The sequence below is a fragment of the Podarcis liolepis genome (genome assembly GCF_965112155.1).
Source record: "Podarcis liolepis genome assembly, chromosome: 1".
Taxonomy (NCBI): domain Eukaryota; kingdom Metazoa; phylum Chordata; class Lepidosauria; order Squamata; family Lacertidae; genus Podarcis; species Podarcis liolepis.
Genome location: NC_139554.1, coordinates 131,770,947 through 131,797,334, shown reverse-complemented (window position 1 = coordinate 131,797,334; position 26,388 = coordinate 131,770,947). Strand labels below are relative to the sequence as shown.

General features: G+C 46.5%; 1 protein-coding gene across 5 annotated transcripts in view; it reads left to right on the top strand.

Moving 5' to 3' along the window:
- The window catches only part of NBEAL1 (neurobeachin like 1), a 152,302-nt gene that overhangs the window by 121,541 nt on the left and 4,373 nt on the right, over window positions 1–26,388 (top strand). For all 5 annotated transcript variants that reach the window (XR_014518537.1, XR_014518538.1, XM_083471490.1 and 2 more), the window contains 14 exons: window positions 1,351–1,491; window positions 3,532–3,662; window positions 5,076–5,185; window positions 5,365–5,482; window positions 7,416–7,513; window positions 9,600–9,716; window positions 10,946–11,035; window positions 11,968–12,077; window positions 13,287–13,459; window positions 15,651–15,745; window positions 17,390–17,506; window positions 19,136–19,297; window positions 22,927–23,075; window positions 24,250–24,385. Coding sequence is in view for 3 of the 5 variants with exons in the window: in XM_083471490.1 (XP_083327616.1) it covers window positions 1,351–1,491; window positions 3,532–3,662; window positions 5,076–5,185; window positions 5,365–5,482; window positions 7,416–7,513; window positions 9,600–9,716; window positions 10,946–11,035; window positions 11,968–12,077; window positions 13,287–13,459; window positions 15,651–15,745; window positions 17,390–17,506; window positions 19,136–19,297; window positions 22,927–23,075; window positions 24,250–24,385 (1,747 nt within the window). In the remaining 2 variants the exon portion in view is untranslated. The remainder of the gene's footprint in view (window positions 1–1,350; window positions 1,492–3,531; window positions 3,663–5,075; window positions 5,186–5,364; window positions 5,483–7,415; window positions 7,514–9,599; window positions 9,717–10,945; window positions 11,036–11,967; window positions 12,078–13,286; window positions 13,460–15,650; window positions 15,746–17,389; window positions 17,507–19,135; window positions 19,298–22,926; window positions 23,076–24,249; window positions 24,386–26,388) is intronic.

Below are 26,388 nucleotides of genomic sequence, written 5' to 3'. Positions count from 1 at the left end.
ATGGTTCATTATTGAGACTTTGTGCTGTGTACAGCCATAGTAAGGTAAAGGTAAAGGGACCCCTGACCATTAGGTCTAGTCGTGGCCGACTCTGGGGTTGCGGCGCTCATCTCACTTTATTGGCCAAGCGAGCCGGCGTACAGCTTCCAGGTCATGTGGCCAGCATGACTAAGCTGCTTCTGGTGAACCAGAGCAGTGCACGGAAACGCCGTTTACCTTCCTGCCAGAGCGGTACCTATTTATCTACTTGCACTTTGACGTGCTTTCGAACTGCTAGGTTGGCAGGAGCAGGGACCGAGCAACGGGAGCCCACCCCGTCACGGGGATTCGAACCGCCGACCTTCTGATCGGCAAGCCCTAGGCTCTGTGGTTTAACCCACAGCGCTTTTCAGAAATTTGGCAGGTGGCATTGTAGAGCCAGTAGAGGAGGCACCCGGCCTCTCAGATCATTCAAAACGCTTTGGATTTCAGTCCACTCCCAGGTGATCTTGAAAGTTCTTGCTACTACTGGCTTTGCTTAACCACACAGTTTCAAATTGGGCTCCTTCAAACAAACCATAGTAAGTTCCAACCATGGTTCGTCATTACATCTGAACATGGTGGGTATATATACCTCAGGACTCCCGAATGATGGCTTCGGAAGAACCTGCTGTAAATCTCAGGTTAAATTGATCTGCGTACTGTTTGACTAGCTCATCTTAGGTAAAGGTAAAGGGACCCCTAACCATTAGGTCCAGTCGTGACCGACTCTGGGGTTGCGGCGCTCATCTCGCTTTATTGGCCGAGGGAGCTGGCGTACAGCTTCCGGGTCATGTGGCCAGCATGACTAAGCCGCTTCTGGCGAACCAGAGCAGTGCACGGAAACGCCGTTTACCTTCCCGCCTATTTATCTACTTGCACTTCGTGCTTTCGAACTGCTAGGTTGGCAGGAGCAGGGACCGAGCAACGGGAGCTCACCCCGTCGCGGGGATTCGAACCGCCGACCTTCTGATCGGCATGTCCTAGGCTCTGTGATTTAACCCACAGCGCCACCCACACTCATCTTACTTTCAAACTACTGCTTGCTCTCCCCAAAATATGTGTGTTGCTCAGTATTTCCCCCTGTGTTCTAAAGTGAGCATTGTTGCAACACCCTGTGATAATGCCGTTTCCCAAACATTTTTGGAGGAAGAGTGTTTTTAATATCACAGGTGCTAACCGGTAACAGAATAACATCTTAGTTGGGGAGGTGGGAATCTTGAAATGTTCATATACCAGCAATTAGCATTTGATTCAACTGGGGAGAGAATTCAGCTATGGAACCACTTCTCTCTCTCTCTCTCTCTCTCTCTCTCTCTCTCTCTCTTAAAGATATGAGAACTTTGAAGACCCACTTGGAATTGTCGACAAGTTCCACTACGGCACTCACTATTCCAACGCAGCTGGAGTCATGCATTACCTCATCCGGGTAGAACCTTTCACCACATTGCACATCCAGCTTCAGAGTGGCAGGTAGGAGTATGACATGAATCAGTCGGAAACATCTCTATCTTTGCTGTCTCGGTTAAGGATGAACCCTCCTCTCTCTGGAGAGCACATTGAGGCGTTCCTAAGGTAAAGGAAGGATTGAACTCTGATTAATAAGAATACACACAGAGGCTTGAACCAGCAAGACTCTGGGAAAGGTGCGTATAATAATGTCTGCCTCTCAACCCCTCGGCCCAGGTCGTTTTATTCACAAAAGAACTTTTTACAGAGTGTTCGTAAGAACCAATCAGATTTCTTCTGAGCATTTCAACAAACCCCACGTGGGGACAAAGTTAAACTACCAAAACTAATTAAGCACACATATTTCTGGGGTAAACAAAGAACAGAACTACAAAGGAGTGCATTTGGCAACCCCTGAGGTCATAAACAAGCAAAATACATGATAAAAAGGATGACCAGGAAGACAGCGATTATTATCACCTTCAGGTGAGATCTGTTTCCTTGCCGTAAGATTAACATCCTAAGATTAACATATCAGAAAAGCTACATCAAAGAAACTGCCCACTGTCTTTGATGACCCAGGACGCCTGCCTGTCTAAGTGGGTACGTGACTTGTGAAGAAAGAGAAACGGAAGAGGGATACAGAGGTGTGGATTGACCAAGAATCATATAAAAATAGTTTAAACCCAGTCAACGCAATGTTTTCATTGCTGACACAGATGGCTTACTCTATATTTGTTATAATTCCTCATAGCAATCCCACCTGATCACTACACACGTGTCTGGCATATTTTGTAATGGAATTCTACAAAGTATTGATCCAGAGCAGAACTGTGACGTATAGTTAGCAGAGTAAAAACTTAAACACGTTGCAGGATTCCCCAAAAATAGACCAGAACTTCCAGGTTTCGGCGGGTCCGTAACCCGAAAAAATGTAACCTAAAGCTTCTGTAACCCGAGGTATGACTGTATAAAATAAATGTTCCTAAACGTGCCAGGCAAACACATACATAAATATATTAACCACACGTCTGAAACAGTTCAGTGACCTCAAATATTCCTCTGCAGTTTGGATGGAATTGGGAAAAGCCTCCCCATTGTCTCTGTGCTCACAAATCCTGCCTTAAGGGCACATTTGTGTATGAATAGGGTGAGCCTGTGACCTGGACTCAGGAATTAAGTATTTATCATCACAAAAGAATGGCCAGGCTGCCCAGGTAAACTCATTAACAAGTTTCCTACCAAACAGGATTCTGCTGTAGACGGCCCCTTCTGTGATGTATGTATGATGTATTGGGGGGTGGTCTTGAGCTACAGGGTGGTCAATTTCAAAAGTCTGTATAAGGGTTTTTCAGACTATTGTTCTGGGTTCCTCTCCTCCCTCTGTGAGTGGGGGCCCCTGTTGCAACAGTTCAGTAAAGATCAGGCTTACTAGCTGCTTTGCTTCCCGATATTCTCTGCTGAAATAGATTCCCTTTGGCAAATGACTGTACTGTTGAAATGGCCACGAGATCACCCTGGCCTATTTATTCCGAATGTTTGTAAGTGATGCCAATAAAGGTTTGATGATGATGATGATGAATACAGTGGTACCTCGGGTTAAGTACTTAATTTGTTCCAGAGGTCCGTTCTTAACCAGAAACTGTTCTTAACCTGAAGCACCACTTTAGCTAATGGGGCCTCCCGCTGCTGCCGTGCCGCCGGAGCACGATTTCTGTTCTCATCCTGAAGCAAAGTTCTTAACCCGAGGTATTATTTCTGGGTTAGCGGAGTCTGTAAGCTGAAGCGTATGTAACCCGAGGTACCACTGTATTCTCTGGTTGGCCTCTGTTATTTTCTCCTATAGATAGAGAACCCACATAAGGACTCTGTACGGGCTCTTGGGTTTAATAACACCTTTGCGGACCACGTGATGGTAGGATTGGGCCATTTAAGCTGTCAAAGGAATGCAGACAGCTGTGCTGTTTAAGCAGAATCCCGGCGTTTGCATTGATAGTACTTGTGACTTGGATTGCGTTCAGGGATTTATCAGGGCACATGTCCCATGCATTCTCTAACCCACAGATTTGACTGTGCGGATCGGCAGTTCCATTCCATTCCTGCTACCTGGCAAGCTCTCATGGAGAACCCCAACGATGTGAAAGAGCTCATCCCAGAATTCTTCTACTTTCCAGAGTTCTTAGAGAATCAAAATAGTAAGTAGTGGAATGTTTTTCTGGCTGTGCGTTTCCCTGAGGAGAAGCTGCCTGGTTGTAGTTAACTATTCTAAGTACAGTGGTGCCTCGCAAGACAAAAAGAATCCGTTCTGTGATTCTCTTCGTCTAGCGGTTTTTTCGTCTTGCAAAGCAATCCCATTGACGGATTAGCGTTATTAGCGGCTTTTAGCGGCTTATCAGCTTATCGGATCAGCTGATAAGCGGCTTAGAAAAAGGGGGGGAGGAAAAAAAAACCCCCACAGGAACTTGCAAGGCATTTTCGTCTTATGAAGCAAGCCCATAGGAGATTCGTTTTGCGAAGCACCTCCAAAACGGAAAACCCTTTCGTCTAGTGAGTTTCTGTCTTGCGAGGCATTCGTCTTGTGGGGCACTACTGTAAAGTGCTTGGCTGAAATTATGATCCCCTAGTGGCAGGGCACATAGAAATTCACATACCGCTAATAAACGTGGGAGTTGTTTTTAGCCAAATTACTGTTTTTTTAATGTATTCCAAAGGTGGGGAAACTGATGCCTCACAGATTTTGTTGGGACTCCAGCTCCCAGGTTCCTCATTCCTGATATATTCTGTTGTATAACTGTTTCTGAAATCCATTTCTGTGACAAAGTACCGTATTTTTTGCTCTGTAAGACTCACTTTTTCCCTCTTAAAAAGTAAGGGGAAATGTGTGTGCGTCTTATGGAGTGAATGCAGGCTGCGCAGCTATCCCAGAAGCCAGAACAGCAAGAGGGATTGTTGCTTTCACTGCGCAGCGATCCCTCTTGCAGTTCTGGCTTCTGGGATTCAGAATATTTTTTTTCTTGCTTTCCTCCTCCAAAAACTAGGTGTGTCTTGTGGTCTGGTACGTCTTATAGAGCGAAAAATACGGTAATCATTTACCTAAGCAGCGGTTTTTTTGTGCTCTCACCTCCCTTCCATATGGACTTTTAAAAACTCCTGATAAATGCTTCATTTATCGTTTCCGAGCACAATTCAAAGTGTTGGTGCTGACCTTTGGTCCAGTACACCTGAAGGAGCGTCTCCACTCCCATCGTTCAGCCTGGACACTGAGGTCCAGTGCCGAGAGCCTTCTGGCAGTTCCCTTGCTGCGAGAAGTGAAGTTACAGGGAACCAGGCAGAGGGCCTTCTTGGTAGTGGTGCCTGCACTGTGGAATGCCCTACCATCTGATGTCAAGGAAATAAACAACTATCTGACTTTTAGAAGACCTCTGAAGGCAGCCCTGTTTAGGGAAGTTTTTAATGTTTGATGCTGTATTATTTTTAATATTCGGTTTGGAAGCCGCCCAGAGTGGCTGGGGAAACCCAGCCAGATGGGCTTGGTATAAATAATAAGTTGATGTTGTTTGTTTTGCACGGTTAATAGCAACCTAATTGTCTTCATTGCGGCTCTACAGATTTCAGCTTGGGTCAGCTGCAGATCTCGAAAGAAGTCGTGAATGATGTTCTCCTCCCAAAATGGGCACAGTCACCAGAGGACTTCATTTTTAAACACAGGAAAGCTTTGGTGAGCTATTGATTGCCCTCTGGGTTCAGTGTCGAAAATGCATATAGCACATGCTGCCCGCAAAGCTTAAGCTGTACGTTTTGTTGCTACCGTTTGATTTGCATGTACAATACTTCACAGCGCCCTTCGCCGCCACTTTTCCTGCGAGTGCTGAAACCCGTTCTCTCGGTCTGTCCTAGGAGTCGGAGTACGTCTCTGCTCATCTCCACGAGTGGATAGATCTGATTTTTGGCTACAAACAGAGAGGGCCAGCTGCGGTGGAGGCCATGAATGTGTTCTATTACTGTACTTACGAAGGTACCAAGCTATGTTTTTCTTGTTTAGTCGTTTAGTCGTGTCCGACTCTTCGTGACCCCATGGACCAGAGCACGCCAGACACTCCTGTCTTCCACTGCCTCCCGCAGTTTGGTCAAACTCATGCTGGTAGCTTCGAGAACACTGTCCAACCATCTCGTCCTCTGTCATCCCCTTTTTCTTGTGCCCTCCATCTTTCCCAACATCAGGGTCTTTTCCAGGGAGTCTTCTCTTCTCATGAGGTGGCCAAAGTATTGGAGCCTCAGCTTCACGATCTGTCCTTCCAGTGAGCACTCAGGGCTGATTTCCTTAAGAATGGATCGGTTTCATCTTCTTGCAGTCCATGGGACTCTCAAGAGTCTCCTCCAGCACCATAATTCAAAAGCATCAATTCTTTGGCGATCAGCCTTCTCCAAGCTATACGTTACTCTTGAATCATGTGGGAAGGAGTTATATGTGATTTACATGGCAAAATTATTGCACCTTGCTGATTTCTGCCTCATATGGCTAATTCTCATTGAGCTGCAACATCGAGGTAGGGTAGGGTGGGGGGAGGCAAAGTGTTAGGAAAACATTCTTTAAGAAACAGATAAAAGTTCCTGGAAGCTTTAAAGAGGGTTCCAGAATTTTCTTTAGTGTGTAGGAGTGGCATTCTCGGCTTGTCTGGTGTCAGCTGGAGGTGAAAATAAAGGGAGAAAGTTGCAGGCTGCAATTTCTGCACAAGGAAAGCACATGTGCACAGACACACTGTCAGCACGCACACTGACAACAAGGTTGGAAATAAGACAATGTGTGCTGCTGATACTGTGGGTTTTGCTGTGTCAGGATTGTCAGTTACTGGACTGAGATTATACTGTGCTGGAGAGATAAAGAAGGAATGCAAATAGCTTGTATATAAAAGTAACAGAAACGCTTGTGGGTCAGTTCAACGCGGTCGTGCCACCCACCGTCTCGGATTTTGATGAAACTTGGTGTACACCCTTCCCTTATGGTTGAAAGAAACCCCCTTAAATTTCCCCCCTCTATCTCAAACGGTTTTAATTTTATAGCACTTCAAAGTTTCGTGAAATCTGTGTTTCTGTCCCTCTTGAGATCCTCGGCCTGGTGTGCATTTTATATTTATTCTCCATAACCAATGATCAGATCTCTTTGAAATTTTACACAGAGCTCAATAACATGATGAGCATTTCAGGGAAAAATACACCAACACTCAATTTTTTTTATAAATGCCTAAAAAAATGTATAAATGTAGGGTTTTTTTGGTGGAAAAAGGAGGTTTAGAAAACCTAAATTTTCAGCATGAGGGCATGACGGAATCAAAGGTTTTTGATGGTGAAAATTATTGCAAAGACATGCTCTTTCTCAACAAAGAATAAAATTTATGGGTCTCTTATGTCTTCTCAAGAGGAACAGAAACACAGATTTCACGAAACCTTGAAGTGCTATAAAATTAAAACTGTTTGAGATAGAGGGGGGAAATTTAAGAGTGTGGGTTTTTTCCCAACCATAAGGGAAGGGTGTACACCAAGTTTCATCAAAATCCGAGGCGGTGGGTGGCGAAACTCTTGTTTTTTGCGTTGATTTGATGTGGAATGACCCTTGCGCAACCAGTCAAGCAATAAAGAAGCTCTTGACTGGAGAATTTGAGTATGACTCCTGTTCTTGTTCTCTGCCTCCGGGGAAAAACTATAAACAGTAAGAAGTGGATTTACTGAAGTGCAACCACAACAAGCAGAAAAGCGCAGAAGTGTGTGGGCAGTAACCTCTAATACAAAGGGCTCCATCCCTTACGAAGGAGCATCACGGGAACAGTTGCAAAGGAGACAGCAACTACAGGCCTCCCAGTAACAGATAGACTAGGAGAAAGTCCTTGTGTCTAAATTGTGTAATGAAATGAATGGGGTGTGCTGTGCTGATTTGTTTACTGTCGTCCCAGGAGCTGTAGATCTCGATGCCTTGACCGACGAGAAAGAAAGGAAAGCTTTAGAGGGGATGATTAATAATTTTGGACAAACACCTTGTCAGCTACTCAAGGTAAGTCCTTTGGCAGCAATAGAGAACACAAGTTTGCTATACAGGCTATTTCCTGCACTGAAACACTCCTTTGGGATATGCTGTGGGTGGAGGGGAAGAGAGGGGAATAATATATTGTTTCTGGTGTGTGTGTGTGTGTGGTCCAAAGGCACACAAGGCCTCTGTCTTGTCGAAATTAAGTTGGTCTAGCTCTGGTCAGTGCCTGGGAACCACACGGTCACCACCTTGAGTTCCACGGTGGCAGAAATGTGGGCTGTAGAAAAACAAATAAATATGCAGAGTTGAAAACTTAAATTTGGCTAGAAAGCCCCATGTGAGTGTATATGTTTCGCCCTGCCATCCTCGTACTGGATTTACTAAGTTGTTCTCCTAGGCTCCTTGCAAAATGTGCTTGCCCGATAATTGTGCATGGTTAGGTAAGGTATAGGGACCCCTGAACATTAGGTCCAGTCGTGACCGACTCTGGGGTTGTGGCGCTCATCTCGCTTTATTGGCCAAGGGAGCCGGCGTACAGCTTCCGGGTCATGTGGCCAGCATGACTAAGCCGCTTCTGGCGAACCAGAGCAGCGCACGGAAACACCATTTACCTACAGTGGTGCCTCGCAAGACGAAATTAATTCGTTCCGCAAGTTTTTTCTTCTTGCGGGTTTTTCGTCTTGCGAAGCACGGTTTCCCATAGGAATGCATTGAAAATCAATTAATGCGTTCCTAGGGAAACCGCTTGCCAGGCTGGCGGTGCGGAGAAGGGCTTTTCTCCGCACCGCAAGCCTTCAGGACAGGTACGGGAACAGAGGGGAAGGGCGCAGCGCTTTCCCTCTGTTCCCGGGGCTTGCGTGGGAGGAGGGTTTTTCCTCCCCACCGCCAACATTCAGAACAGCATTCTGAATGTTGGCGGTGGGAAGGAAAACCCTCCTCCCACCCCAAGTCTTCAGGAAAGCCATCCGATGCCGGGCGGCGGGAGAAGGCTTTCCCCCTCCCCCTCCCGGCATCGGAGCTTTGTCCCGATGCCGCGCGGCGGCGGGAGACGTTCCCCCTCCGCCGCCGGGCATTGGGGCTTTTTCCGATGCCGCGCGGCGGGAGGAGAAGTTCCCCCTCCGCCGCCCGGCATCGGGGCTTCCTCCCGATGCCGCGCGGCGGGAGGAGAAGTTCCCCCTCCGCCGCCCGGCATCGGGGCTTCGTCCCGATGCCGCGCGGCGGCGGGAGGCTTTCCCCCTCCGCCGCCCGGCATCGGGGCTTCCTCCCGATGCCGCGCGGCGGGGGGAGACGTTCCCCCTCCCCCGCCCGGCATCGGGGCTTCGTCCCGATGCCGCGCGGCGGCGGGAGGCTTTCCCCCTCCGCCGCCCGGCATCGGGGCTTCGTCTCGATGCCGCGCGGCGGCGGGAGGCTTTCCCCCTCCGCCGCCCGGCATCGGGGCTTCGTTCCGATGCCGCGCGGCGGCGGGAGGCTTTCCCCCTCCGCCGCCCGGCATCGGGAGGCTTTCCCCCTCCCGGCATCGGGGCTTCGTCCCGATGCCGCGCGGCGGGGGGAGACGTTCCCCCTCCGCCGCCCGGCATCGGGGCTTCGTCCCGATGCCGCGCGGCGGCGGGAGGCTTTCCTCCGCCGCCGCCCGGCATCGGAGCTTCGTTCCGAAGCCGGCGGCGGGAGGAGGTCCGAGGACAGTGGGGAAGACGCGCTGCGCTTCCCCGCTGTCCCTGAGATTTCCCTATGGGCTGTCGTCTTGCGAAGCAAGCCCATAGGGAAATTCGTTTTGCGAAGCGCCTCCAAAACGGAAAACCCTTTCGTCTAGCGGGTTTTCCGTCTTGCGAGGCGTTCGTCTTGCGGGGTACCACTGTATTTATCTACTTGCACTTGACGTGCTTTCGAACTGCTAGGTTGGCAGGAGCAGGGACCGAGCAACGGGAGCTCACACCGTCGCGGGGATTCGAACTGCCAACCTTCTGATCGGCAAGCCCTAGGCTCTGTGGTTTAAACCACAGCGCCACCCGCGTCCCTGGTTAGGCATGCCTAAATTCCTAGTAACTTCGTTGCCGGCTTTGAAGAAGGCTTCCACAATTGCGACTTTCCCTGCTATTTATGTTTTACCCAGGAACCGCATCCTGCGAGGCTGTCTGCGGCGGAAGTGGTGCAGAAGCAGACCAGAAATGAAAACGCCGCATTTCACCTCTTCCAACATCTCCCTGAATTGAAGTCATTCTTCATTGAGGTAACACCTTGACAACATTGCATAAACATGAATTTAGAGAGAGTCGGCTTGAAAACAATGGGTTTTTTTCTAGCTAGGCCAATATCTGCAGCCATTCCGCCTGTCTTGCTCGTTGCAAGGCTTAGGTTACCTATCTGTGATGCATGCAATGTATTCAAAGGGCTAGGGCTGGTCTCTTATAAGATTGGCTTGGGGCCTTCTTGCAAGGTGATTAACAGTGCAATGGTTCTTCAACATCAATTTCGTGAGACTTGTCATGTCGTTCGGATGCCTGGTTACCGTCCTCCAAAGCAACCACCGTATTTTTCGCCCCATAGGGCGCACCGGCCCATAAGGCGCACCTAGTTTTTTGAGGGGGGAAAAAGACCCCCCCCCCAAGGTGCGAGGCTGGGGCGGGGGAAGCCCCGACCCCAGCCCCCAGAACAGGCAGCTCTGCACAAGACGTGCAAGCCCTCCCGCGGCTTGCGCAGAGCTTCCTGAAGCCCCGGGGCGACTGCTGAGCGCGCCGGGACTTCGGGATAAGAGGCAGCTCTGCGCAAGCCGGGGGAGGGCTCCCGCGGCTTGCGCAGAGCTACCCAATGCCCCGGCGCGACTGCTCAGCATGCAGGCAGCTCTGCAGAAGCCGTGGGAGCTCGGGGGGAACTCCCGCGGGCTCCCACAGCTTGCGCAGAGGTTCCTGAAGCCTGGAGAGGGAGAGGGGTCGGTGCGCACCGACCCCTCTCGCTCTCCAGGCTTCAGCGAAGGCCTGCATTCGCCCCATAGGACGCACACACATTTCCCCTTCATTTTTGGAGGGGGAAAAGTGCGTCCTATAAGGCAAAAAATACGGTACTCTATTCCAAACTTAAAAATGGAAAGCGTAATGCTGGCGGTCAACAAAAGGTTTAAAGACACTCTCAAGGCGATGATGGGAGTGTAGTCCAGCAGTATCTGCAGGGCAGCCAATTTCCCATCCCAGTCATTACTGGGATGCAGTCTGACCCGAAGTGGATCTCAACAGCAACCCTACAAGCAGAAGGGGGAGGGGAATGAGGGCGTGGATCCCCAATTGCATGGTTGGGATAAAGGTTGACCCTTGCTCTAAAAATGTTGGAGACTTCTGTGCCAAGAGGATTTGCACAACTTGTTGATATCACGGGGAGCTTTGCCAAATACTGTCTGCCCAATCTCATCCAACTGTTGCCAACTGAAATTATTATTTTTTCCACCCACCCACTCCTCTCTCTTAGGGGATCAGCGATGGGATACCTATTGTTAAGTCCATTGTCCCCAGGAACCAGTCACGTTCTTTCATGTCACAAGGGAGCCCAGAGATTTTGGTGAGTAGGATGTGACGAAGAGTGTTGTTGTTGTTTGGAATTATCAAGTGAGCTTGATAGTGATTTGTATGCTCTTAAGCTTTAAACGGCTCAGGACTGTAATACCTTAAGAACAACCTCTTTCCATACGAATCTACCCGGACCCTGAGGTCATCTTCTTAGGCCCTCCTTCGTGTGACTCCTCCTCAAGAGGTTCGGAGGGTGGCAACACGAGAACAGGGCCTTCTCTGCAGTGGCTCCTCGATCTGTGGAATGCTCTCCCTAGGGATGTTCACCTGGCACCTTCATTATACACCTTTAGGGGCCAGGCAAAAACATTCCTTTTTCACCAGGCCTTTGCTTGTTCTGATTGACATCCTATGCCCTTTTAGAGTCTGCTTCTTTATGTGGGGTGGGGGCTGTTGGGTTGTTGTTTTATTTTTATTATGTATTTTGTGGTTTATATCTTGATTTTATTTTGTGAACTGCCCTGAGACCCCCAGGTATAGGGCAGTATATAATTAATAATAATAATAATAATAATAATAATAATAATAATAATAATTCTGTTGCCCTGTATAACTGTGAAAAACCACAGACTAACATGGAGTGTTCTTTCTATTGAGCTCATTTTGCCGTGGTCTGAAGCACTTTCACTCTCTTCAAGTAAATGAGATTATTACTACAATGCCTAGTAAATGGCAGTAAAGATGCATCTCTACCCTCATATTATTATTATTATTATTATTACTATTATTATTATTACTATTATTATTATTATTACTGCTACTACCACTACAATCTAAACAAGGGGGGAAGTGGGGGGAAGAAGAGAAGGAAAATCAGCTGTTCTCCTCCTTGATATTGATCGTTGTGTAAATGTAGCTAATTAGACGCACTGCTTTAATCATTGATCGTTTCTCTGCTTTCTCCCACTGCACATTCTTCTGAAGGTAACAGTGAGTCAGAACTGCGTCATTGGAACTCATGGTTGGCTGCCTTACGACAGAAATATCTCCAACTATTTCACTTTTCTGAGAGATCAAACTGTGACAAATCCCAAGTGAGTAAAATAAGAATAAAGATCATTTTCTGGTCTATTATCGTGCCATGATTCAGGAGGACTTCCGTCAGACGTCTGAAGTGTTGTCCTTGGTTGTAAACAACACAGATATGGCTACGGAGCGAAAAAAATGTGCATTAAAAGCTGGTGTCGTGCAGTGGTTAGAACATGGACCAAAATCTCTCAAAGCCTCGACTCAGATCTATGCTCAGCTGTGAAACTCGCTAGCTTTGAATGTATTTGAGTGGTTCGGACATAATGCCAAGCCGTGTGGATAAGCAATGAGAAGCCTTGGGACCACACCTTCTGTTATTCTTCCCACTCCCAGGCATAGTTTGAGGCAAACCACAGTTTCCGTTTTGTCTGAGCCAGTAAACTATGGCCAGCTCTTCATGGTCACTTTTATTTTAGTCACTTTTATAAGAGAGTCACACCTTGCTACCTGCCATAGTAAAAGGCCTTTAGCTAGTATGAGAATAATAATGGTCATTGCTGAGATTAAATTTACACAATGAGTTTTGAGAATTTTGATAAATTACGAATTGCTTCTCTGTCTTTTGCTTAACTTTATTTCGTTTTTTGTATTTGTGTGGGTGTAGTATGAGAATATGAGGGATGCGGGTGGTGCTGTGGGTTAAACCACAGAGCCTAGGACTTGCCGATCAGAAGGTTGGCGGTTCGAATCCCCACGACAGGGTGAGATCCCGTTGCTCGGTCCCTTCTCCTCCCAACCTAGCAGTTCGAAAGCATGTCAAAGTGCAAGTAGATAAATAGGTACCACTCCGGCGGGAAGGTAAATGGCGTTTCTGTGCGCTGCTCTGGTTCACCAGAAGCGGCTTAGTCATGCTGGCCACATGACCCGGAAGCTGTACGTCGGCTCCCTCGGCCAATAAAGCGAGATGAGCGCCACAACCCCAGAGTCGGCCACGACTGGACCTAATGGTCAGGGGTCCCTTTACCTTTACCTTTAGTATGAGAATAATTACGCTCATTACTGAGATTAAATATACACAATGAGCTTTGGGAACTTCGATAAATTACGAATTTCTTCCCTGTCTTTTGCTTAACTTTATTTTGTTTTCTGTATTTGTGCGGGTGAGTTTAATGAACTTATATTTATCTTGAAATTATGGGCTGAGCATTGTAGGTAGCGGAAATTAATGCCTTCAAATAGGCAACACAGACCTTAACGTCACCAATTGTTTGCAGAACACAACGAAGCATGAGTGGTCCTTTTGCGCCAGGACTGGAGATTACACCCAAGTTGTTTGTAGCATCTCACGATGCAAAGCTGCTATTTAGTGGAGGCCATTGGGACAACAGCATCAGAGTGACATCACTCACGAAGGGGAAATTGATGGCACAGCATATTAGGCACATGGGTAAGTCATTTCTGATAACAGGGGGTGGGAGAGGGAGCATAGCTGTCAACTTACAGATTTGAAAATAAGGGGCCAGCAGCCTCGGAAATAAGGGATCAGCAGCCAAAATAAGGGATTTTCAGAGCACAGGTATGTTCGACTTCTGAGCCCCTCCGAGCCAAAGGCAGAAAGCCCAGCCAGCAGCCAAACAAAACCTCAAGCGGTGGTTCCCACAGTGCAGCAACCTGGCAAAGGGGATTCAGCAAGGAAAACTACTTTCACCTCTCCGCTGGGAAGCGCTGAGCAAAGGCGAGTCCTCAGGCAACACGGCCGATTTGATCGGCACAAGGCATGCAAGCTCCACCCCCCAGTCATTCTTAGACTCCTTATTGGGTGAGCAACGCAGCCAAGCAACACAGTTGGAGCCTCCCTCCTCCCTGGCCGGCAGGGAGGGAGGGAGAGGAGCTGCTTCCTTTGAAACCTGGGAAATTTAAGAGACATCATCAATCCGGGACAGCAGTGGGACATGGCGCTGGGATAAGGGACTTTCCCGCCAAATACAGTGGTGCCTCGCAAGACGAAATTAATTGGTTCCGCAAGTTTTTTCTTCTTGCGAGTTTTTCGTCTTGCGAAGCACGGTTTCCCATAGGAATGCATTGAAAATCAATTAATGCGTTCCTAGGGAAACCGCTTGCCAGGCTGGCGGTGCGGAGAAGGGCTTTTCTCCCCACCGCAAGCCTTCAGGACAGGTACAGGAACAGAGGGGAAGGCGCGCAGCGCTTTCCCTCTGTTCCCGGGGCTTGCGTGGGAGTAGGGTTTTTCCTCCGCACCGCCAACATTCAGAACAGCATTCTGAATGTTGGCGGTGGGAAGGAAAACCCTCCTCCCACCCCAAGTCTTCAGGAAAGCCATCCGAAGCTGGGCGGCGGGAGGTGGCGTTCCCCCCCGCCGCCCGGCATCGGAGCTTCGTTCCGATGCCGGGCGGGGGGGGAGGAGGCGTTCCCCCCCCCCGCCCGGCATCGGAGCTTCGTTCCGATGCCGGGCGGGGGGAGGTCCGAGGACAGTGGGGAAGACGCACTGCGCTTCCCCGCTGTCCTGGAGATTTCCCTATGGGCTGTCGTCTTGCGAAGCAAGCCCATAGGGAAATTCGTTTTGCGAAGCGCCTCCAAAACGGAAAACCCTTTCGTCTAGCGGGTTTTCCGTCTTGCGAGGCGTTCGTCTTGCGGGGTACCACTGTAAGGGGCGGTTGACGGCTATGAGAGGGAGAGATGGGTACTTCAGTATGTTGCTTTGATCTATTAGCAAGAGTCATGCACAAACTAGAAATGCAAAAGGAAGTCCCTTATGGAATGGATTCCCCCTTCCCCCCTGGTGCAGAGAATTAGAGCTATCTCTGCTGCTCTGGTGCAATAGTAGTTCTGCTTCACAAAGTGATCCTGCTAATCTCATTGGATGATTCGGAGCCCAGATAACCCACCAAGGCATTGGTCTCCCTGTTTTCTCTCCCCCCCCCCCGCTCAATTTATTTTTATTGATTTTCCAAATTATTACAAATCAACTCAAACCAAATTAAATTACCGTATTTTTTGCTCTATAAGACTCACCTTTCCCCCCCTAAAAAGAAAGGGGAAATGTGTGTGCGTCTTATGGAGCGAATTCAGGCTACGCAGCTATCCCAGAAGCCAGAACAGCAAGAGGGATCGCTGATTTTGCTGCACAGCGATCCCTCTTGCAGTTCTGGCTTCTGAGATTCAGAATATTTTTTTTCTTGTTTTCCTCCTCCAAAAACTAGGTGCGTCTTGTGGTCTGGTGCGTCTTATAGAGCGAAAAATACAGTAATTCAATTTAATACAATACGATACAATACGATACAATACGATACAATACGATACAATACAATAATTCAATTTAATACAATACAATACAATAATATTAATACAATAATACAATCAGGTTTACCACTCCTGTTCCATCATCATTTCCACTCCTGATCGTCCTCATTTCCTCGGATACGAACATCATTTCTTATTTAGAGTCTGGCTGACACCCTTCACTTGCCGTTAAACCATTCTTCCAGCTGGCTGCTTTGGAGCGTAGAACCACACACCTGTTTTTGTAGAAGCTGGCACGCCGCAGTCCCTTTTAAATTACATTTTGAAAATTGGGAACGTATCTTGCTGTCCTCAGCTAATCGCTTTCCTTCTCTGTTCAGATATAGTGACATGCCTGGCTATGGATTTCTGTGGAATCCATTTAATTTCCGGCTCGAGGGACACCACTTGTATGATATGGCAAGTTGTTCAGCAGGTAAGTTAGCTTTGGAAGGCCGATGAAGGCAACCAGCGGTGGGTTAGGAAGCAGCAAGGGGGGGGGGAGAAAAGTGTTGTGACCTTGAGGTGTGATCGTCTTAAGAGCCAACTCATGCTTTCTGTGGTTGCTGAATTATGGAAAAATGTGCGAAATGTACAGGAGCAACTTGGGGATCTGCGATGGACGTGTGCCAGCAAGCCTTTGGGATAACGGCTGACAAAGTCGGCTCTGGTGCCTGAAAGCTCATGTTAAGGTGCCAAAAAACCCCTTTCTTAAGATTGGCTGTTAACTCCTCGGAGCATACTGCTGCACATTGAAGGTGCAAATCTCTTGTTCACACTTTTGATTCTTCCTGCAAGGAACAAGCAGTTTTAAATGTGACAAAATGTTGCCTGCTGCCCTATATTTGGAATTGGGTCTGAAGAATCCCTTAAAGAGCGTGACTCACAGTTCCTTCGTTTATTTTTATTCAAGATTCCGATATTCCCTTCTTCCTCCAGCCTCAAGGAAGTCGATAGAGAAACAATCAACAGAAAACAACACATCGTTTATACCACAGAGTCGTAGTTTTACTGATATTTAAACCCCCACTTTAAAATAGTTTACCCCGTTCTGAGTACTCCAGCTTTTTTTAGGAGTGTGGTAGCTGCTTCACAAGGCTGCGTTGATTTTTAAAAATGATGGTCTATTTTATTTTAAATCACCTTTTCACAGAGAAAACGAGTGATTCCCCTGGGCCTAAGGGCAAAACCACACTGTTTTGTTCATAGGGATCTATGTTACACAGAGTCACAGCATTGGTTCCTCCAGCATATTATGGTCTATAGTGACTGGAAGTAACCTGCGGGTGGGCTGCCGTTCGGGCATGCGCAGGAGTGGCGGTCGCCGTGCGCACATGCGCACAACGGCACCTCTCCCAGCAACCTGTTTTGACCTCCAGGCGGACCTCTGGAATGGATTATGGTCGCAAATAGAGGTTCCACTGTATATACCAGCAGTTGTTGTTGTTTAGTCATTTAGTCATGTCTGACTCTTCGTGACCCCATGGACCAGAGCTCGCCAGGCACTCCTGTCTTCCACTGCCTCCCGCAGTTTGGTCACACTCATGCTGGTAGCTTCGAGAACACTGTCCAACCATGTCGTCCCCTTCTCCTTGTGCCCTCCATCTTTCCCAACATCAGGGTCTTTTCCAGGGAGTCTTCTTTTCTCATGAGGTGGCCAAAGTATTGGAGCCTCAGCTTCACGATCTGTCCTTCCAGTGAGCACTCAGGGCTGATTTCCTTAAGAATGGTTAGGTCTGATCTTCTTGCAGTCCATGGGACTCTCAAGAGTCTCCTCCAGCACCAGAATTCAAAAGCATCAATTCTTTGGCCATCAGCCTTCTTTATGGTCCAGTTCTCACTTCCATACATCACTACTGGGAAAACCATGACTTCAAAACATGACTCTACCAGGATTTTATGTTGCAAGGATTTTCTGTACATTGATTTTGTGAGAAATTGCTTCGTTATGCCACGAGAAAAGCAGAAGGAACCACTGATTTAGAAAGAACTGTTTGACTAATAGTTGCAGCTAGGCGCATTGATGTTTTGAAAGGGCCTTCTGTATGGTTAAAATATATATTATTATCATTTATACCAGGGAGGCGTGCCTGTAGGCCTGGCACCTAAACCTTTGCAGATTCTGTATGGACACAGCAATGAAGTTTCTTGTGTTGGCATCAGTACAGAACTGGACATGGCTGTTTCAGGGGGCAGGGTGAGTTTGCTTGCTATTTCCCCAACTACACTGAAAGCAAATAACCGTCCCGTGATTTAATTCTCAAGTCTTGGGCGACCTCGTTCATGTGCTTCGTTGTTACCCCTCCCATTTACGCTCGCGAGTTGTGTTTTTAGGCTGCACTGCTGCTAGGCAGACTTATTCTGGGAATAAGTCCCAATGAACACAGCGAGACTTAATTATGAGTACATATGTACAGGATTGTACCGTTGCATGTTCAAAATGTGACGTCGTCCTTTAAAGGGAAGGAACGTTTAAAGAAGATTGGGAAATGTTTATTGAATATATGGGGGGAAATGGTGTACGTTTGAAAACGTTGGCAGCATTAAGATAAATTCAAACAGTTTTGATGGATGTAATAATGGAATGCTGAATGGTTTAGTTTACATAAAATATGCAGGGATTTATGTTATGCAAAATGAACCATGGAAAGAGAAGAAGGGAAGTCATTGATATTTTAAGGTTGTTTAAATGAATTTTTAAAATAGCAGTGTGTGTGTGTGTGTATGTGTGTGTGTGTGTGTGTGTAAATGTATGTGATGTCCTTGGCATTGGGTCTTTGGATTTTGTTTTTTGCTTTTACTTTCATATTTATTTCCAAAATCGTTCCTTCTCCTCCTTCTTTCTTTTAAAGTGAAGGGTGGAGAACGAAACCTGGTGTATCTGATGAAATAGAAATATAGAATTAAAACATGCACACACATTGCAGATCAGGGAAAACCCAAAACGGCCCCAAATCTGTCAAATGATAAGCCACGCAATTATAGGCGGAGCCAGAGCAGAAGATGGGGAAAGGCAACTGATGCTGATTTTGTCCCCATCTTCCACCCTGATGTGTTCTCCAAGGGCTGAGACTGCTGAGAAAGGATGCCGCCCCCTGGACCCGTTATAAGTAAGGCAGGAGGGCAGGCAGGTCCATGGGCAGGGGCACGTTAAGGATGGGGGGCTGTACCCCATTATTGGACCAGCCTACACTGTCTCCCCTCTGTGTCTTTTGTGTGTGTGTCGCTCTATTTGTAACAGAGCTGCTCTCATCACTGGGATTCTCAGTTCAAAACACCCCTGTTTAAAACCGAGTTTTAAAACACCCCTGCCCGTACTGCTGCCATGCAGAATGCTTCACATGGTTCCACATATGCTAAAAAAATAAATTGAAACCTGAAGGAGTGCCTCCACCCCCATCGTTCAGCTCAGACACTGAGGTCCAGCTCCAAGGGCCTTCCCTTCCTCCCTCCGAGAGCGGTTCCCTCCCTGCGACAAGCCAAGTTACAGGGAACCAGGCAGAGGGCCTTCTCGGTAGTGGCGCCCTCCCTGTGGAATGCCCTCCTATCCAGTTTCAAGGAAATAAATGCCCTCCCATCCAATTTCAAGGAAATAAACAACTACCTGACTTTTAGAAGACATCTGAAGGCATCCCTGTTTCGGGAAGTTTTTAATGTTTGATGTTTTATCGTGCTTTTAATATTCTGTTGGGAGCCGCCCAGATGGGCGGGGTATAAATAATAAATTATTTATTTATTTATTTATTTATTTATTATTAGTTGTTGTTGTTTGTTGTCTTAGAACATTTTTTGAATGCGTGGCTTTTTCTTTCTCCCTTCTGAACAGGACGGCACTGTGATTGTGCATACGATTCGGAAAGGTCAGTACGTGAAGACTCTGCGGCCGCCCTGTGAGAGAGCTCTCTCGCTCACTGTCCCAAATCTCGCCGTCTCCTGGGAAGGACATATAGTCGTCCACACCAGTGTAGAAGGAAAGACAACTCTCAAGGTATGGGGACAGCCAGACTCACAAAGGCTTAGAAGCATGTGTCTTTGTTTTATTTTGCTTCCAGGGTGGGGGTGGGGGGATTGGAGAGGGAATCAGTGGTACTTCTTATGTCAACTGGGCACTCTTAGGCCAATTCTTACCTTCCCTCCCCACCCCCCCATATTGCCCCCTCCTAACCTATTTTTATACAGTGGTACCTCTGGATACGAATGGGATCCGTTCCGGAACCCTGTTCGCATCCTGAAGTAAACGTAACACGTGACTGCGTGGGTCGTATTTCGTCGCTTCTGCGCATGTGTGTGATGTCATTTTGAGCATCTGCGCATGCGCGAGCGGCGAAACCCAGAAGTAACGTCCTCCATTACTTCTGGGTTGCCGCGGAGTGCAACCTGAAAATATTCATCCCAAAGCTACTTCAACCCGAGGTATGATTGTAATGTGAACCATCCTGATACCTTTGGATTAAATAATACAGTCATACCTTGGTTGTCAAATGTCCTGGAACTCAAACGTTTTGGGTCCTGAATGCCGCAAAGTGATTGTTCCGGTTTGTGAATGTTCTTATGGAACCCGAATGTCTGAAGGGGCTTCCACGGCTTCTGGTTGGCTGCAGGAGCTCCCTGCAGCCAATCAGACCCTGTGATTTGGTTTCCGAACGTTTTGGAAGAACGGACTTCTAGAACAGATTCCGTTTGACTTCCAAGGTACGACTGTAATAATAATGATGGTGATGATGATGATAATAATAATATCCTTCTTTCTTAAGCTCATGGGCTCAGATTCTCCCACCAGTGTGTAGCACACCTAGCACAAATTAAACCTTATTTATTTATGTAAGAACGTAACCTTTAAAACCACCACATCGCTATGTGACGGAGCTGTTCTGCCAGGCCTTTGGGCAGGATGCAGTTTGACTTACTTTCCTTTGTATAAAACAAGCCCAAAGGAGGCCCCCAACCCACTCACAGGTCCTTGTATGATCAGTGGAAACAGTTGGTCCTGGCAGTTGGTCAGTTCCACCCTTATAATTGCCACCTGCCTAGATTTTAACTTGTCTGAATTAATTTTAAGATGTACAGTGGTGCCTTGCAAAACGAAAAGAATCCGTTCTGTGATTCTCTTCGTCTAGCGGTTTTTTCGTCTTGCGAAGCAAGCCCATTGACGGATTAGCGGATTAGTGCTATTAGCGGCTTTTAGCGGCTTATCTGCTGATCGGATCAGCTGATAAGCGGCTTAGCGGCTTAGAAAAAAAGGGGGGGGAACCAGCAGGAACTCGCAAGACATTGTCATCTTGCGAAGCAAGCCCATAGGAGATTCGTTTTGCGAAGCACCTCCAAAACGGAAAACTCTTTCGTCTAGCGAGTTTTCCGTCTTGCGAGGCATTCGTCTTGTGGGGCACCACTGTATTTTAATTAACCGATGTCTGTTTTCATGCGTATTGTGTTGTTTTTATGACGTTAGCCGCTCTGAGCCTGGCCTTGGCCGGGGAGGGCGGGATACAAATAAAATTATTATTATTATTATTATTATTATTATTATTATTATTTAACAAGTATACCTCCAGCATGGCCTACTCATTATTTGGCTGCCTCCAAAAAGAGTTGAAGCAGTTGCTAAATCAGACAGGCTCGTGCCTGCGCCCAGTTGCAAAATGGCTCCTTCAGATGTCACAATAAATCACCACAGAAAGGAGTTCTGAAACAGAAACTGCCAATGACAGGTGTGTTGGCTGAAGCTTGACAGGCTTACGTTGTTCTTAACCGTGTCTTGTTTAAAACAAGCCAACCGCACCAGGAAGAACGTTCCGGTCGTAAGAGCTGTTCCGACAGTGGACTCCCTTGGAAAGTGGTGGGCTCTCCTTCACGTGGAAGTTTTTAAGCAGAGGTTGGCTGGCCATCTGTCATGGATGCTTTAGACAAGATCTCTGCACTGCAGGGAGTTGGACTCAATGATTGGCAGGATCCCTTCCCCGTGATTCTAAGTTGGCTTATTTTTAACGAAGCGTGGTTAAGATTAACTACCATTTGTGGCTTGGATCACACACCAAACTGCAGTAGCTCTAAACTGAAATAAAAGCTTCTTTTTTATTTATTTTTATTTTATTTTGACAAGGTAATAATAATGAATAAATAAGAATAAAAATGTACACCCCACCTCCGAGATCATTCCATTGTAACTATCTAACCTCCCAAAATTTCAACACCTCTTTCGATGGTTTGACCCCTTTTCTGTTTTAACAGTACAAATTCTACAAACACACTCCATATCTCCTCAGAATCATTTCTCCTGCATATGCCCCGTCGTACCTTAATGGCACGTGCTAATTTATTGTTAATAGCTATATACCTCTTTATATCATTCTTCCATTTTATACTCTGCTTGCCCCTTCCACTTCCTGGCTATAATAATTCGTGCAGCTGTCAGTAGATTTGTGAGCAGGTCCTTCATAGCCTGCGAACCTTCCAGCCCATCGTAAATTGATGATGATGCTACCTCTGGACTTTTGGTCAGCTTTAACCCAGTGACTTCTGTTATCTCCTCAAAATAGAAGCTTCTAAACGCCTCCTCAGAGAAGGAAAGGGGAGCTGGCAAGCACATGAGCCAGAAGAAGGTGGAGGGTTGACTCATTCCTATCAAACAGAGTTTCCCAAACTTGGGCCCCCCCACTGTTTTTGGACTACAATTCCCATCATCACTGACCACTGGTTCTGCTAGCTAGGGATCATGGGAGTTGTAGTCCAAAAACAGCTGGAGACCCAGGTTTGGGAAATCCTGATGTAAAGGATAAGTCAGTGTTTACTGCATTGACTGAAACGTTTTCCATGTGTTGGTGGCAGAATACACCTGATTCCCACGTAATTGTCAAGAAGCATAATGCTCTTTCATATGTGGTGGACATGTAAAAAGGTAAAAGAGTATTGGCAAATGATTTATAATGAATTGGAAAAAAATGTTTCAAATTATTTTCCCAAAAAACAGGGTCCTTTCTGTTGGGGATAACTCATAGTGAAATTCCCAGGTGTCAGAAAAGGTGATTTATGTATGCAACAGCTGCGGCCTGTGTTTTGTTAGCCCAAAAATGGAAAACGAACAAAGTCCCAACCAAAGAAGATTGGCAACTTAAGTTGACAGAATATGCACAACTTGCAGACTTAACATATAGCATAAGAAAACAAGAAGAACATACGTTTAAAGAAGAAGGGGAAATGTTTAATGAATATATGGAAAATAATTGTGTACAGCTGAAAACACCGACAGCATTAAGATAAACTCACCAGTGTAAATAACTTTTGATGGATGTAATAATGGAAAACCGATTGGTACAGTATTTGTAAAATATGCAGGGATATAAGATATGCAGAATGAACCATGGAAAGAGAAGAAGGGAAGTCATTGATACCTTAAGGATGTAAAACGTTTATTTGAAATTGTAAAACAGAAAATGAATCAAAATTATGTTTATAAAAAAGAAGCAGAATTTAAAATTGCTGCAGGCTGGTGTGAGCAAAAGCTTTGCTTTTCTCTGTCTCTCTGCCTCTTTCTTTCTCACAGTATTTATCTGCCTCTGTTCTGAAGAAATGCCTTCATTATGCAGTCTCCTGCAATCAATTCTGCTTTGTTTTTCTCAGGATAAAAATGCACTACATCTCTATTCTGTGAATGGAAGGTATTTGGGCTCCGAGAGCCTGAAAGAGGACGTGTCGGATCTGTGTGTGGCTGGGGAATATATTGTCACGGGGAGCCTACAGGGATTTCTATCGATACGAGATCTCCACAGGTAACGAGAACGGTTGGGAGGGGCAGGAAGTACCGTATTTTTTGCTCTATAAGACTCACTCCCCCCCCCAAAAAAAGTATGGGGAAATGTGTGTGCGTCTTATGGAGCGAATGCAGGCTGCGCAGCTATCCTAGAAGCCAGAACAGCAAGAGGGATTGCTGCTTTCACTGTTCTGGCTTCTGAGATTCAGAATTGTTTTTTTCTTGTTTTCCTCCTCCAAAAACTAGGTGCGTCTTGTGGTCTGGTGCGTCTTATAGAGCGAAAAATATGGTGCTTCAACTGAAGCTGCTTCCATAGCTGGGGCTGCTGACTGCCCACCGGTCCTTGGTTCTCGACTTAAAAGTTTAACCGTGAACCAACTGTTGACGTTTGCTTAGCCACAATCCCGGTACTCGGGGCCGCCGAAATAAATTAAGGGTTTTCTTACTATTTGCTGGTGGGAAGGTAAACGGTGTTTCTGTGCGCTGCTCTGGTTCACCAGAAGCGGCTTAGTCATGCTGGCCACATGACCCGGAAGCTGCACACCGGCTCCCTCGGCCTATAGAGCGAGATGAGCGCCGCAACCCCAGAGTCGTCCACGACTGGACCTAATGGTCAGGGGTCCCTTTACCTTTATCCCTATAATTCCAAAAAGGAAAGCTTCTCTTCTTTTCGTTTCAGTGCATATAGAGTTCAAATAAAAAATTCCTTCCAGTAGCACCAATCTGCCAATCTCCCATTCCCACCACCCTTCTGAGTAATACCCCTCCCCACCTTCTCACTATATAGAAGGATCTGGCAACTTCTGTTTCAGTGTATCTGAAGAAGTGTGCATGCACACGAAAGCTCATACCAAGAACTAACTTAGTTGGTCTTTAAGGTGCTACTGGAAGGAATTTTTTATTTTGACTATGGCAGACCAACACGGCTACCTATCTGTAACTGGAACTATAGAGTTCTAGTTGCTGTTGTCACATATGCAAATATTTGACAGATATGCAAATATATGTCAAAAGGTTCCCCACTCCTGCTTTGAAACCATCTTCCTCCTTTCTGACGTTGGACCTCCCACAACCATAAGGCCTACCAGCTAATGTCAATATTCTCCCTGTATTCAGACATCCTCATCTAAAATATACCTTCGGCGCATTTCTAGGGGTTGCCTACCAGGCTGTTCTGTTTCCATTTATTTCAGCCTCAGCCCCAGCAGCTCCCCGTTGGCCATGCGACTGCCGATACGCTGTGTCTCTGTGACCAAAGAGTCCAGCCATATTCTGGTGGGCCTCGAGGACGGCAAGTTGATCATCATCGGCGTCGGGAAGCCGGCAGAGGTAAAACCTACCCTCAGGAACTTTATCTACCGAACGGTGGGCAGCTCGCTTATTTCTGCTTTCCAGCTGGGCAAGCGGTCGCCTCTCTGGCAGGGCAAACGTCCGAGCAAGCTTGAGCTTTCCGAGGGGAAGAAATAGTTTTCGAGATGTTCTTGCCGTTTCTTTCCAAAAGGTCTTCTGCTGGAAACGAGAGCGTAGAAGGGAACAACACATTGGGGAGCTGGGGCAGAATCAGGTGGACTAAAATAGAGGTTTTACCATAGCTGAGATTACAACTTTCTGCTGCTTGCTAGATCGGGAAACCATCTGAACTGAACTTGCACATTGCTGCCCGCCGTCTAACATTTCATTCTAAACACTAATGCACCACTCCTGTTTGCAAGTTACGGAATTTGATTTCGGAAGAATGCTGAACAGACAAGGATGAACTCCTGTGGATTTTTCTTTGTTTTGGCTTTACTGCATTTGGGTTTGACCTTGAAAGCTATAGTTAAAAGCACCACCTTATCCTTGCCCATTAAGAGTTAAGAAAAGGGCAAATGCTGCTATTTTGTTCTGTGATGGTTCTTAAGCTGCTGTACGCAAGTATCACTTGTATAGCGTTCATCAGGCACTGCATAAAAACAGGGTCTTACCAAACTTTTTTTTTTAAAACACAACTGCACCAAAGTATTTCGGTGCCATTGAGGAAAGATGCTGACATAAGCTTTGTGGACCAGTGGAGAATGCCACATTGCATCGAGTTTGAAAGAATTCCTTCTAATTTCACAGTGATGCCTAATAGGGCATTCCTAAGTCAAGCAAACCTCTGGACTAACATTGTCAGAAGATGCTAGGAAGTAACTGATAACTATCTCCGATTGATTCCTGAAGATCATGTGAAAAAAGCTCTGCAGTTTTTTTCCTATCTCAAGCGTCACACGGTTTGAGCACTCCACAGATTTCTGAAATGTATTGCACCGCTTGCCTCTGGTCCAAACTTAAACCTGTGCCTGAGCCATTGGTTTGCTGAAGTCAAAGGCAACCAAACATTGCACTAAAAGTATTCCTTATGTTATATTGTATTGATTAGGTAATCGCTGGGCCCCAGGCAAAGCTGCTCTGGAAGGCAGAACACTGGAGGGGGCTTGGAGGGATTAGCAAAAGTTGCTTCCATGACTGGAAATCTCTGCAGGATCTTAGCCTGTTCTGCAAACGGTGAAGGGATACATCTGTTTGCAGAAGGGCATATCTGATTCCAGTCTAGTGTGTGCTGTTGAGACCACAGATATTGATCTGCCTTTAACCTCACCAGCATGATTGGGCCATACATATGTCAGCATAGGCTTTAACTTTTATGTATTTATGTCAGTATACCTTACATGTTTTTTTAATAGTGATTCTTGCACTAATTATTTCACCTGAGCAATTTAAACGTGTACAGATTTGGCGCAATGAATGATCTTTTTGCTGCTGCTGCGCAGAATCGTCTTCTTTCTGATTCACTGTCAAGCGTTTTAGTTTTCCTGCTAAAGCGTAGCATTTTGCTAGGTGCATTGCTGTCCTCTGCTTGTTTGGAATGAAAGTGAGTCCCATTGTGTTCCATGAGACTTACTCCCTAGCAAAACCTTAAAACTGATTTTGTTCTCTTACACTGGACTTTTAAAAACGGTGTTTATTAAAAACACCAAACGAAAAACCGTCACCACAAAGCCAGAGATCTAAATTCCATTTTCCCTCCTGATTTTAAAGGAAGTCCAGACAGAGTTCTTATAAAACCACTTGACATTAAGGCCCCATAACAGTCAGAAAGCACAAGACAGACATCCATGTTGCTTTGCTTATTTGTGTGCCCTAAAATTGTCCAAGCGCTGAATTATTTTAGGAATAAATTGCCCATTATGTTTTGTTTTGTGTGTGTGTGCGTGTGTGCGCGCTATATCTTGTGCTGTCTGTGCTTTTCCAGAATCTCCTGAAGTTTTTATTTAATTTATTCCCCTTATCCGCCCCCTCCCCTTCTTTTT